Source organism: Neopsephotus bourkii, unplaced genomic scaffold (assembly GCF_033783945.1).
Source record: "Neopsephotus bourkii isolate Nb327-2 ecotype Australia unplaced genomic scaffold, CSIRO-AGI_Nbou_v1 NB_998, whole genome shotgun sequence".
Taxonomy (NCBI): domain Eukaryota; kingdom Metazoa; phylum Chordata; class Aves; order Psittaciformes; family Psittacidae; genus Neopsephotus; species Neopsephotus bourkii.
In genome coordinates this window covers 2270998-2285926 of record NW_026901490.1, presented here as the reverse complement: position 1 = coordinate 2285926, position 14929 = coordinate 2270998, and the positions used below count along the sequence as shown (strand labels likewise).

The window sequence follows — 14929 nt, the reverse complement described above, 5'->3', positions numbered from 1 at the left end:
TACCAGCAAAGGTTGCAATAATAAGCATCAGAAATCCCTTTTTTGTCTGAGATCCATTTCTCTAAATGCACACCACTGCAGAATGTCACTTGTTAGCCTTCCAGGGACTAACAAGGAAAGAGCCTCCTCATCTACCTGGAAGAATTTATAAAGAAAAGGTGTGATTCACTGACACAAAGGATATCATCTAATCCTTTCCTTCTGAAAAGCAAGTATTCAATTTAGTATTAAAAAGGGCCTATATTTTCTATTATTTACAGCAAAGACTCTGGCTGCTGGCCAGGCCACAAGTAATGTCATCTAGAAAGTGTGCTGTTAGATTTCAAGCCTCTAGTACTTAACCATAAACCACATATGGCTAATATATTATTCAAACTTTTTATACATCAATTTCTATATTAAAGGAGAACTATGCTGTGATAAAATTCTTATGAGTTCCAGTACCACCTATGTTGAAGTTAAAACAGAGTGGATACCAAGTGCTTCCTATAGTAATTAACTCCTATCCTAGACTTTACTCCAAATGGTAGAAAAAAGAAAAAACAAAGCAAACAAACAAACAAACAAAAATAAAATCAATCTTTCTAGTTTGTTTGGGTTTTTTTCCCAAAGTGTAACTTTTCAAATTGCTTATATTTCCTTTTAGGAAAAAGGTATCCCTTAACATATTGCAGCAACTAGTTCTCTGAAGAAAATACACCTATATACAAAGTAATAGTCTTCAAGTGTCCTTCAATAAAATTATTAGGAAATAGTTACTTCCTATCACTAGATTAATACAACTGGCATAAAAACATATTCTAAATTAATAATGAATATTAACAACCTAAAATTCAACATGGACTAAGTAACTGTTTTAGAAATCCAGACAGTAGATTTTCCAACATAATCAACTAAATTTAAGCTACCTTTAAACAATATCCCAAATAAATGGATTCTGGGAGTTTAATTTTAAAGACTAATGTTAATCAGCATAAAGAAACTTAGTATAACTTTTTCCAGGGCTGTTGGGAAATCCAAGCCTTTGAAATCCTTCATGCTTCAGTTCTATTTGAAATGTAGAGAACTTAAGGATGTTGAAAAACAGCAGAAGAGCATCAATAATTGTGGGGTTTTTTTTTTGTTTCGTTTGGTTTTGTTTCTTTAAAACCTTTCTTTGCAGTGGCTATTAAGATAGATATCAAGCACAAGCCTATACAATTTCCAAAAGGAGGAGGGACAACCTCTAGCACAGCCTTGCATATGTAATCAGCACAGCCACTGTACCCTTAATCACACTTTTACATCTTTTCTACTAACTTTTTTTCATTAAATAACAGTAGTCTTTTGACACTGCCAAATGGTGTCTTTCAGCTACACTGTACTCATGCTGACAGCTCTAACCCATAATCTGACTCATTTCTGGTCCTTTCTGTTAAAACACAATTAGCTTTCATTTTACAGACAATTAAAAATCATTGAAACATCAATTAAAGATCCTGTCTGCTAAAAAGCTTTTTCTGATCCTCCACCAAATTTTATTAAACCCCTTTCTTATTTGAACTAAGTTATGTGAACTGTTCGTTGTTTTAACCCAGTCACAGATTCAGATATTTATAGTCACCTTACATTCTAAAACATAATTTCAACTATAAATTGTAAAGATACATAGTGGTTTGTAAGAAACTAAGGGGAAAGAGAGGATCTCACAGATCTGATGTAGTCAGTTACTTATTTGGAGGTTCCCTCTTGTTTTGCCATGATCTCTGCTCTTTCTTCCCACTCATCTGCATTTTTCTTTCTCTGGTCTGCATTCAGTACTTTCAGCCAAACACAAACATATCCTCACTGTCAGTGTTACGATTTACTCAGTTGTAGCTTCCTTCAAATGTTCAGATAGAGAGTAGCAGTAATTTCTGGTTTAAAATTTTACCATGGCTTTCACACACACAGGTATCCTTGCTCCTCTCACACAACATCCAGACCTGCTGTTACAGCATGATATTTAAGGATAAAAAATAAATAAATTAAAATACTACAAGTAGCAAAGAGAGTTTAGTTTGTAATATAACAGCATGAGGTCTCGAAAGCAAGATATCGCCAAAATGGGTCCTGGACACTCACTTGCATTTATTTAGTCTTCTTCTGAAGCTTGTCTTCAAGGGACTGTCTTTGCAAGGTCTAGAATTCACTACTTAAACTACTTACCATCTGGAATCACAATCACATTACACACTGCAAAGTGTGACAGAAGGTCTTAATCATAACAAAATGTTTCTAAACCAACAAGGTATAACCTCCCACTGAAGTTTCCTATAATGACCTTTGTCCAGAATTTACAGTTTCTACTCACCGTATTAACACAGCATCTGCAAGAATCATGGTTATAGAATCATTGAATCATGGAATGGTTAGGGTTGGAAGGGACTAGATCATCCAGTTCCAACCTCCCTGTAATAGGCAGGGACACCTTCCACTATACCAGGCTGCTCAAAAGCCACATCCAACTTGGACTTGAACACTGTCAGCAATGGGGCACCCACAACTTCTCTGGGGAACCTGTTCTAGTGTTTCACCACCCTCATAGTAAAGAATTTCTTCCTAATGTCTAATCTAAATCTACCCTTCTTCAGTTTAAAATGATTCCCCTTTGTCCAGTTACTACATGCCCTTGTAAAAAAGTCCCTCTCCAGATTTCTTGTAGGCCCCCATCAGGTACTGGAAGGCTGCTCTAAGGTCTCTCCTGAACCTTCTCTTGCCCTGACTGAATGTCTTCATAGGAAAGGTGCTCCAGCCCTCTGACCATCTTTGTGTCCCCCTTCTCTGGATTCACTCAGGCATGTTCCTCCTGCACTGGGTGCCCCAGAGCTGAACACAGTACTGCAGGTGGGGCCTCACAAGAGCAGAGTAGAGGGGCAGAATCACCTCCCTCAATCTGCTGGTAATGCTCCTTTTGATGAAGCCCAGCATATGGTTGGCCTGCAATTCAATCTCAAATTGAAAATTTCTCAACAGCCTTCTACAAACACAATTTAACCAAGAAGTTAAGTCTTCTCACAGTAACTTTTCTTTTCCAAGTCACACCTACAGTGCAATTTCTGTGAAAAACAAAATGTTCAGTTTATTCCTTCAGGCTTTTCTTAAGATAAATATTACAGTAAAGTCTTCATGAAACCCATTTTTTCAAATATTATTTATAGGTCACCCTATGCAAATAAGCATGTTATGACTTCTTGAGTTGTTTCCTTGGTCATTTCCCAATACATTCTTCAGAAAATAGCCTAACATATATGAACTAAGACATGGACTCTATCAGCACTTAGTTGGCATGCAGACTTGCAGGAACACAATATAACTTTGCTATGTACATCAAATTTTCCTTCTGAATAGACTGTCATCCTTGATGAAACACATTAATATCAACTGACAAAACCACTATAACAGGTTTTCTTTTTATATCATAACAGAGAATATTACTAAACGGCTTTACATTCGTCACGTTTTCAATGTTTCAATGTCTACACAAAATAAAAAAAATGCTTTAACAGTAATGCTCATGCAGGAGAGAAGAGGAAACCCCCCCATGACTTTCAACCTTACATGCATACAAAGCTGGCAGTAAGAACATTAGTGGTGTGACATTCAGAGAAGTCTGTGCTAAAAAAGTAATTGCATGATGCAAAGAGGCAGTACCTTCTGCAGGACTAATACATCACTGAAGTGCTGCATTTGATAAGATAGAGCAGCAGCTTTAGCCAAATTAAAAATTTTTCCAATAAAATTCATTAAGTGTCTGAGACACCTTCCACAATCACAAATTACAAAGCTAGCTTAACTTACGGTACAGAGTTATGCATGGAGATATTAGCAGTCAGGTATGGGCAGCACGATTTATACAACATCCTCTCAGCTCTTTGAAAAAGATTTTCCATGCTCAGTCACTGTCAAACATGCTGGTTTATGTAGTTTCTTACTTTTCTCCTCTCCACCAAATTGATCTCCTGTACTACCTCATAAAAATCTAAGAAAAAATACAGTAATTAATGAAATAAAAAAATCCTAGGTCATTATTTCACATCCTGGTTAAAGTAGCAGTAACTTCTACTGATATATATTCTTCATTCTCCCTTATTTAGCTTGGCTTCATCATTTCATTATTTTAAAGTGTACTCTAAAGAGATTTATTCTACAAACAAAATTTGTACCAGAAGAGAAAGCAGTAGTTTATTATGACTCATGACAGCAATGTTGCATTCTGGATTAACATACTACTTAGGAACAGGAGTGGCATAAAATCTCTAATAAGACATTCTGGCAGCTGGCCATTATGTTATACAAGACCTTCCTAATATATCTTTATTTGCAGTCCTCTAGAAATGAATACTGCCTCTTTAATTATTCAATGCAAGTGTTAGTTGAGTGCATTCAGATCTTGTAAGATCACAGCCCTTGGGGTGACTGAATGGGCAAAGAGCATCAAACTTGCTTTACACACTACCAAACTTCCACTACTGATGGACAAAACGTGTTTTGTGGTAAAGCAAAAGGTGATTTAAGTCCTTAAGAAATTAATAAAACCCCACAGTGAACATTACTTACAAACTGAAAAAAGGGAGTAAAACCCATGAAAGTAAGCATCTGATGGATTGCCTTTGAACAGATCAAACCTCAAATTAAAATCCAAAGTAAGAGGGAGGGGATAACCCCCTCAAAACAAAAAAACAAAACCAAAACAAGATAAAAACAAACAAAAATCCCAAACCAAAAAATTCACCAAGAACTCCAAGAAAGCCAAAGGGTTTTTGATAATCTTCAAACTGTAAATCAGGTTTATAGCATTTCAAAATATATAAAAAAAAAGAAGAAAGAAAGATTACTGTTTACAAGAAATATTTTCACAGAGCCTTTGCTACATCTCTAAAATAATGTTCCAGCTCAAAAGAAATTGGAAGTCAAGTCAATAATACAAAATGCATTTTGCTTCTTTCAGTAGAATAAAAATTGAACTAAGCAAAATATAGAACACGAGATTTTCAGGTCTGGTAACTATACTAACATGCTATAAGCATCTAGGCAAATCTCTACTTACTCAAAGAAAGCTTTCACTTCCATCAATTATTTACACTATACAAATGACTTCAATATCTGGGTTTTTTCATGGTTCCACTGCTTCTCATGCATACGATGGAAGCTCCTTTCCCTTAGGACACAGCAGGTTGGAAATAGAAAACTTGGGCTTTACATAATCTGTGCTTGGGCTTCTGCATTCTTTCAGTTTGCCTTCATTCTTGAATAGGTTTGTATTAACTTGTAGCTCTGCAAAGAGTAAGTAATTCAATGCTAACTGGGATGTAGGTCTGAGCAAGTTCAACTCAACGATGCCCAAACCTGTAATAGCAATCAATGAGCTAGTCAAATGCTTCGAAAAGAATGTCAGACTTCAACTACTTAAACTACCGTAAGACAAAGATTTCCTGGAAGGAAGGACTTTCCTTAATTTCTATTTCCAGGCTTACATATGAGCTAGTGATTTCAAAACTCTCATGTCAGCTATTTTAACAAATGAATTTTGCTAATACTCAAAAATTTATTTTCTACATTTTGTTAGGAATTAATAACTTTGACATGATATCAGGTAAATGCTAGGTGTCAAAAACTAATTTCTTAAAATTGGATTATAGTAAATGCAGTGACAAAACCAGCACTATGCGTAAAGCATAGGAGAACTTCACAGAAATTAAAGAGTTAAAAAGAAATGGCTGGAAAACTATGCTGATTTTACCCTGCCACCTGAACTATTCTCAGTATGCTTTAGCTGCAATATGAAAATACACGCTGATATTTAGGCTTTTTTCCTTCACATGAATTTTCAGGGAAGGTTTTAGATACAATTAGCTAAAGGCTTTCTGAAATTAAATCATTAAAAACCATACAGATAAGAAGGAAATTCTGTAGAAAAGACAGGCTTGTTAGGCAAAAGATGCCAGCAACGTAAACAATTTACAGCAGTAGATGCTACAAAGCATTCTTGGCCAATAACCTCTTTTACCAAACTCGAGCCTTTTCTGTAATAGTTATGAGAACAGAGTAGCAAATACATCTGTAAATTTACCTCTTTTGGGGTCAATATGACAGTCTGCTCTGATGAAACTCTTAAAACGCATTCAGTATTTAATGAAGAGCATCTGAACAGCCAGATGTCACTGACACTTTTTTGAAACTTCAACTGTTTAAACATGGTTTATCAGTTATGAAGATTATCTGAAAAATACAGCACAAACTAGCACACCCATCAGGAATAGAAAGCCACTTTACAGCGAGAAGGTGAACAGGGCTCAGGAACTTGGTCACAGCATGGAGAGGCTGCATGGGGCCAGACAAAGGTATCTGGTTTAGGATGAGGATGAGGAAGATGAGAAGATACAAACAGTTGGAGAGGAGACTCTGTTCTTGAGAGAGAAGATGAGGAAGTATCAGAGGCTAAAAAGCGAAACAAAGAGAATGATAAGGGTGTGGTGGGGCAGGAAAGAAAAAAGATCCAACTGGGTTTAATGGACTTAAGGATGCCAAAAAAAGCAAAGTATTTATTACACCATTCAGTAAGATGAAAATGGTTTGTACATAAAATAAACACCACTTTCTCTGAAAGCAACGTAAAAAAAAGATAAAAATGTCCTGTACTCACATTACTCTCCTTCTATGCTAAATTAAATAAAAAACCCCCAAAACCAACAGAAAACTGCAACCAATACACAATGAATCAAATAATCTCTTTTTTAAAAGACTGAGTGCAACTTACCTTAACCAAAATAGCCAACTGAATCTCAAGTAATTTGCATAGGCATATCTGCCTTTGGAAATGTGACTGTCTCCCTGTCAGATTTTACTTCAGTGAGCGAAAAACTTTTTTTTTCTCCGTATTTATTTCCTTCAGCAATAATACAAATATGGGTGCATGCCACTCATGACAAACTAGATGAAATAGAAGGCAAACTTACAGTAGATTTGCCAGTTGTCAGTCAGGGCATCAGAATGTAAGAGTCTAGCCTTGTAAAAAAACCACAATACACTTTTCGGATACTTCAATGGTAACACAAATTTGAACTTGAATCATTTAATAATTTCTGATTATGGAAATAGAAAGAGCTCTATAAAAACTATTTTGAAAGACTTATTTTTTTTTTTCCAAATTCCAACTTGTGCTTAATTGATGAACTCATTACAGCTAAATGCATTTTTTAAAAGGATTTCAGAATAGAAATTGCAAGTACACGGTACTTCACATATGAATTTTAGTTTTCATTTCCTGGTGCTCAGATTGGCCAAAATCAGACTACACAGGCAAAGGGGATCATCATCATAGGTGGCAAGCAAAGTTAAGAAGGGGAAAATTTGTTATGATTATACACACATAAATGCATACATGTGGTAGCATTACACTGAATAAAGAGGAGGGGAGCAAACATTTCTGTCCTAAGAGCATTTTCCACAATACCTTTCCTGAATACACCTATTTCATTATTTATTTGTCAAATTCCTTATGCATTTCTAAACACTGGGGAGCCACAAAATCTGCACAAGAGCTCTTTCAGCCTATAAAAATCTCATATTTTGACCATCTATCATTTCTGTCATTTACAATCTGTGAACAATGTTTTTTTGAGAGTCTGCTTGAAGTTTTCTCATTCAAACACTGACAAGCTTGACTTGTTTTATTCTTACATTACCATAGCCTTTTAATTTCTGCAAATTTTTTATATAATGTTCTACATGAAGAATCTTGGACAAAACTTGGATATGGAGCTATTAAATGTATACTGCTGTGTAGATACAGTACATAACAAAGCTGTAGTCCTTACCAGAATTTGAATACGGGAATTGTAACCAGGTTTCTTCTGCTAAAATTAACAATTAAAACCCAAACAAACAAACCCACCTCCCCAACAAAATAGAGACACTCCTTCTCCATCCTCACAACTGTCTTTTATAGGAAATACAATCAAATAGGGACACCATATATTTAATTTCCCACCTTGTCCTCCCTAATAGTAGAGATAAGCTGCAAGAACACAGCTAAGATTCAGAAAAACAGACTAATTGAAACTTCTAGAAAAATCAGAACATTGGTATAGATTAATTTTTCCAATCAAAGTACTGGCTGCAGGATTTGAATTTGAGGCTTCTTGAAAAGCTCAGTCTTTTGGATAAGGGTTCATTTTTTATTTAAAAGCATGCAGCCTTTAAACAGCACCAATTCATTATGCTCTCAACTGTGGCAGATATAAAACAGGACACCCCAAAGTGTGTGCCTACATTTGTAGAAAACAAAACAAAACAAAACCCCCAGAGCTAACCACAAATCACTCCCACAACATGCCCCCCCAACAAGCACTTTTTTGAAGGTGTAAAATAAATTACCTATCTATATACGTATATGTAACCTTTAAAATCTATTTATGTCTATGAAACTATGAACTAGACTAGGACATAGCACAATCACTGAATGCTAGAATGGTATCGCACACATTTTAATTATATGAGTCGGAGAAGACAGAAAATTCCACATCAGGGCAGCAAGGTACATTATGCCATGCTTCAGACCATGTCATACTGCAGTTCTTTGAAATTAGGTCACCTGATCTTTGTAATCAAAACTGTTTGCCACTATAGCAAGCACAGAACACTTTCTATTTATTTACATGATTTCAAAATTGAGTGAACATTCAAATCAACTTTAACTTTCAGAAGTTAAATATCTAAATTAGATTGTTTTCTACTGCATAATTCTGGTATTAAACAAAGAGACACATGACACATTTAAAAGTATCTTAATTTATAGGTCAGTGTATTCTAATTCATAGGGTGGGAAACTTCCCCATAAGCTGTTTGTGTCAAAGTGTGATTAAGCAGAAATTCACATCTGAAAAGTGTCAGGAGAAGCATGCTACAGTTTTGAGATGAAACAGAAAGCTCACAGTACTTAGCATACAAGTAATGTACTGTAAAGATTCCTGGAACTAGCACCATCAAGGTAATTCCTTCAGCAATTTTCACAGGATGCATGGCTCACATGCTTTTTGGTTATATGACTTTTAAGGCATATCGATTGCACTGTGATAACTGAAATAGGCAAATTATATATCAAAACAAGTGAATTACAGGTTAAAATAGGAAAATTACATATTGTAAATGTTTACTGACACACAATAATCTTAGCTTTTATGTAGTGCACCTGTGCACCATGATTTTTGATATGTTTATCAAAATATCACAGTATATATGATTTTTAATACATTATTTTTGATCATAATGTCAAAGCTATGTCTACACTAAGCCAACCCACCCATGTAATTATATTTTAATAAATATTAAATATTTTAATTAATTAGCAATGATACCTTCAGATTTTTTGAGATTAAAAGTTTTCTGAGAATTTTCTAATTTTTTTTTAATAAAATATGTGCAAATACTGAATGGAAAGAAATGCATAGGACTTCATCAAACAGGTCAGTTCAGCATATTAAGTTTTATCCTTTGCATAAGAATGCATCACTAAACTCAGCAATATATATATATATACTATAGATATTTTAATTTACAAAGAACATAGTCCTTCATAAATAAAAAAGAAAAATATATATACTGCACAATATCTATTTCCACTTATATGACAACAATGAAAACATTATTTCAGTTTGCAAAATAAAACAAAAAAAAGAACATATGCAAAATCTAGCTATAGTCAGACCATTTTACCTATTCTGTTTTTCATATGCAGTTCTTACCTGTTTCAGGATCACTGAAATCTGGTAATGTAATTGTATTAAGCTGTCGTCTATCAGCAATAGCTCTGTCTAACAGGCTGCTCCCACGTCCAGAATCACTGTAGTGAAGTATAGAAATTGTAAGATATTAAAATATAAAATTATATACTAAGATACAAGTTGCATGCTGCCCTCCTCCTACAAAGATTCTTGCTATAAAAGTTCTTGCTATGAACAAATTTAGTACCAAGCACCACTAACCACTCACTGTGCATTAAGCCAGCTGCACTAGTACAGAATTAAGCTGAGCAAAATTAAATCCATATTTACTTCAGCAATTCTGTGTTCATAATTAATACAACCATGAAAGGAATACAGGCTTTTAATTTGATTCACAGCTAACAGCACTACAGAAAGGATTTATTGTACCTTAAACCTTTGTATAATATGGCGTACAGCTCTCACAGAAACCCAGGATGGGAGATGCGAGTTTGAAAACCCCCACTTTCCCCAGACTGAATAGAAACACTAAATTCAAGACATCTAATTTTAGATAAAGATGTTATCAAATGTCATAACTAACGGGTGGGTGTCAGGATGATGGAGCTAGGCTTTTTTCAGTGATATCCAGTGATAGGACAAGGGGCAATGGGTGTAAACTGGAGCATAGGAGGTTCCACGTTAACATCAGGAAGAACTTCTTTACTGTGAGAGTGACAGAGCACTGGAACAGGTTGCACAGGGAGGTTGTGGAGTCTCCCACATTGGAGATATTCAAGGCCCGCCTGGACAAGTTCCTGTGTGATGTACTCTAGGTTACCCTGCTCTTGCAGGGGGGTTGGACTAGATGATCTCTTGAGGTCCCTTCCAACCCTTGGGATTCTGTGATAAAAAGGTATCAATTTTATCTCTAGATGTTTTTTGGGGGAGTTGTTAGGTTGGTTTTGTTGTTGGGTTTTTTTGTTCTTGCTGGGTTTTTTCTTAATAGACACACATATTAACTGCTTAATGTTGAATTTGGTCCTGCTAGCACAGTAGGGGCATTTTGAACACTTCCATCACCTCAAAAACCTAAGCAGTGGTTTTCACTGATTGCTCCTGTGGACAAATGCCCTTAAGTTTCTACTTCAGCTGTAGCTTTGCATCAGTCGCTCAGGCTTCTTCAGTCTTACACTTGCTGAAAAACTAATTGCTGCTAGAACTACTATTGAAGATTCAGCAGAAGAACAGGGACTGAAGAACCAAGTGCTCCTTCTCTTTAAGATGAGGTGAGTATTGAAACATGTTGACAGAAGATTGTGAGGAAGCACACATGGGCACTCCTTCTTTAATATTCTATAGTTAATACAGTAATTTCATTTTTAGGATTATAAATCAGGAACTACTCATTCAATAAATACTTATTAAAAACCATCATTAAAAAAAACCCACACAAACTTAAAAATAATTAAGATTTAAAGCAATTGGGCAGTTAGCCTAACTTAGCAGACTGCAGACTTTTGTCTGATTCTCACAAAAGAGAAAAAACTCCACAAAATTCCTAGCTTTAAGGAAGGCCTGAGAGACATTAATCTAAACTGCAAGAGTGGAATTCAGTGATTCTTTGCATTTGCCCTAATTTTACAATCTCTGCTTTCCAAATTTGAACTGAGAAGGCAAGAAGCCTTTTAGCAACTCTTGATAGTTGCACACTTCAAGAAATAATTTCCTCTCTTTGCACAGCTGTTACTAAAATGGTATAAATAAAATTTTGCATTACCCTAACATTCTTGCATGAATGATTTCTTTACAAAATGATACTATTACAGAAATCCAGAGGAAACACAAGGGAACATTCTGGGACACACACTATCAGCTATAGTTGTTACATCAGTTGCTGCATATTTTCTGGTAACCGCTGTGTTAATTACTTCCTCAATCCACAAGGAATGACATGCCAAAAGTTGCTGACAAGGAGAGCCAGACTTAGCATAAATATCTTCTAAGCACAGCACTGGCATTGTGGTTTGCTGTTTTCCTAATACAAACTAAAACTGGAAAATAATTGAACTATTTTCTGATGAACTTCAAGCAGCAAGCTAAAGATGAACATTTAAACCTTCCAAGCTTTGGACCACAGCGTAAGTTTTAAATTCACTTTAACTGTCTCATGAGGAAAACTTTTGTATGGAAACGAAAGACAAAAAGAAATGTTCTAAATCAGCTGAACAAAACTAAGGCACAGTGTTGCACTTAGCCCTTACTTTATGTGGTATATCTAGTTATACATAATTTATTTTCATTATTAAAATATTATTGAGGACACTGAACTCAAATTTACTCCACAAAATCTGATTAACTGCAAGAGGAAATATTTAACATAAAACACTGCTTATCAAAAAAAGTTCTTATCTGATTAGAAAAACGATACATCAAAATTAGTTTTCAGTCTACATCAGAATAGAAAAAGATGTTTCAAATAAGTATAAAATATATCTAAATCTTTGAAAAAAACCCCAACATTCTATAAGGGGTTAAAATTATTAAAAGAGCTTTTATTATTGGCACAAAGATGTATTTAAAAAAATCTTCAATTATTTCCAGTGGGAGACAATCTTCAAACACTGCTTTTCAACAAAATTAACAGCAAAAAGTGTGTTAAAATTACAGAGGTTAGGAAATATAAGTTTTCATAATAATCCTGCACCACTATTCTTCACTACATCTGGAGTGCAGTTGGGTGAACAGAACTTCCCAGGCCCATTTCAGGTCTGAGTGATTGTCATCGTTTAAACCCTGTCATCAAATTAGCCACGCAGTCCACTCCCGCCCCCACCCTCTCCCCCCCCAGCCCCAGCCCCGCGCCTTTTCTGCCCCCTATGAAGACAGGCTGAGAAAGTTGGGGCTGTTCAGCCTGGAGAAGAGAAGGCTGCATGGAGACCTCATAGCAGCCTTCCAGTATCTGAAGGGAGCCTATAGGGATGCTGGGGATGGGCTCTTCTTTAGGGACTGTAGTGATAGGACAAGGGGTAATGGGTTAAAACTTAAACAGAGGAAATTTAGATTGGATATAAGGAGGGAATTCTTTCCATTTAGGGTGGTGAGGCACTGGAATGGGTTGCCCAGGGAGGTTGTGAATGCTCCATCCCTGGCAGTATTCAAGGCCAGGTTGGACAAGGCCTGGGGTGATATGGTTTAGTGCGAGGTGTCCCTGCCCATGGCAGGGGGGTTGGAACTTGATGATCTTAAGGTCCTTTCCAACCCTAACTATTCTATGATTCTATTATTCTATAAGGGCAATAACAAGGGAAGAGAATATGATACCATCCGCCGACTGGGCCCGATCAAGCAGTGAGTGCCCTTACGGGTAACTCCCAGTTACATCCCAGGCATGATGTGCTGTGGTATGGCTCTTTGGCTAGTTTGGGTCAGGTGTCCTGTCTCTGCTTCCTCCCAGCTTCCCCTCCTCCCTGGCAGAGCATGAGACTCAGAAAGTCCTTGGTCAGTCTAAACATTTGAGCAGTAACTAAAAACATTGGTGTTATCAGTGCTGTTCCCAGGCTGAAAGTCAAAAACACAGCACTGCACCAGCTACTAAGAAGGATTAAAAATGACTGCTACTGCTAAACCCAGGACAGTGATAATTGTTATACCAGTCAGACAGATCTTACTGGTATTCAGCCCTTAAATTTTGCATGGATCATCCAAAGAAAGGCTACATGCACTATCTGACATAATTCTGAATGTGTGATTCAAAAAACCTGTCTCCTTTCGTAACGGCACCTATCCATAGCTCCTGTCCATTCCATTCCATTCCAATTTGATTTTAATTTGTACCAGTAACCAGAACTTCAGGAAAAACTTTAGATGTCAAGATAAATAAATAAAAAAGCAGTAAAAACTATCAGATGCAAAGTAGTCCTTGTTAGCTTTTCCAGTCACATGTTTTTGAAAGAGAAAGTGAATTGAGAGCTTGCAAACACTGCTGTTTGAAGCTGACATAGCCAGAGTAAATTTTCACTGCTGATGTCTGAGGGAAGCATAACTTAACGTGTATTAACACGGTACAGTAACTGTTACCACAGGAACAACAACAGAAAAGTAATGACAAGCCATGATTAGAGCCCTGAACTGTGTAGAGGATGTAATAGCAGAGACGGAAGGTGAAAAGCTGTGCTGGAATAAATGCAAAGCCTCACTGAAATTAAGCTTACATGTAAATGGCAACTATTCTGCATATCGTAGCATGCTCTTAAACCCCCATCCTCATACATACAACCAGTCAACTAAAATAAAACACCACCCACTAAATTTGAAGATAAGTTCTCCCCCGCTGCTAGTTCAGTGACTTTGAGTTGAAAATAATTCAGCTCAAACCTTTCCAATTGTTGATGTACTTGCTTTCTATAACCACTGAGTTCTGTTCCCTGCTCCACAGCCCAGTATCAGAATCTCAGTGCACTGTGGCTCATGCAGGTCTCTTCCTAGGCTTTTTCTTCCATGCTCTCCTGCTCTGAACTACTCACTCGCTTGCTAACGAGAGAAGCAATTTTCTCTCTTTGGCCACCTCTCTCATCTTCTTAAAAAGATGCATGTGTTTATGTAACTAAGATCAAAGTAAGAGCAAAAGCTGAACAGATAATGTTCATTATACTGCTATACAGGTATCTGATGCCACCTGGAACAAAGCTCTTCTGCAGCAGCACCTCTTCTCCAGAAACTTCAAACAACCAAACAATAGGAAATTCTTCTTGTTCTCTTCTCCAGGTACTTGATAAACATGTTGAACACAGATTTCTGCACAGTGGCCTCCCTGTTTATTTCACAGCTTATCTAAACATAGATGGCAAAGGATCTTCACGGAAGCATTTTGGAAACCCAAATAGGACAACAACAACTTATCCAAATACTTCTTAATGCCTCTGAAGAACTTAAACAGGTTCATAAGCAAAACATCCCTTTAGAAAAGGGCCATGCTGGCTCTGCAAGCACATTGTACTTATCTATGTGACCTCTGATGTTTCTATAGTCTTAATTAATGCCTAATCCTCCCACATTTTATTATTTTTTTTTAAGTCGAACTAAATTTCCACTATGGCAATCTTTCCACTAGCCAATATAAAAGCCTTTATAATCCACACTGTGGAAAATACCCTACGAAAATACCAGCACATTGAGTCCCCATCCCATAATTAGCCCTCATCACT

The 14929-nt window shown here is 36.3% G+C and overlaps 1 protein-coding gene across 4 annotated transcripts in view; it reads right to left on the bottom strand.

Annotated features, from left to right (window-relative positions):
• Window positions 1-14929, bottom strand: part of TTC7B (tetratricopeptide repeat domain 7B) — a 145998-nt gene that overhangs the window by 43053 nt on the left and 88016 nt on the right. For 2 of the 4 annotated variants that reach the window (XM_061359930.1, XM_061359931.1), the window contains 3 exons: window positions 9765-9862; window positions 6295-6459; window positions 4579-4629 (listed from right to left, as the gene is read on the bottom strand). In XM_061359930.1, the coding sequence (XP_061215914.1) occupies window positions 4579-4629; window positions 6295-6459; window positions 9765-9862 (314 nt within the window). The remainder of the gene's footprint in view (window positions 1-4578; window positions 4630-6294; window positions 6460-9764; window positions 9863-14929) is intronic. The other 2 variants (XM_061359932.1, XM_061359933.1) reach the window with 1 other exon arrangement.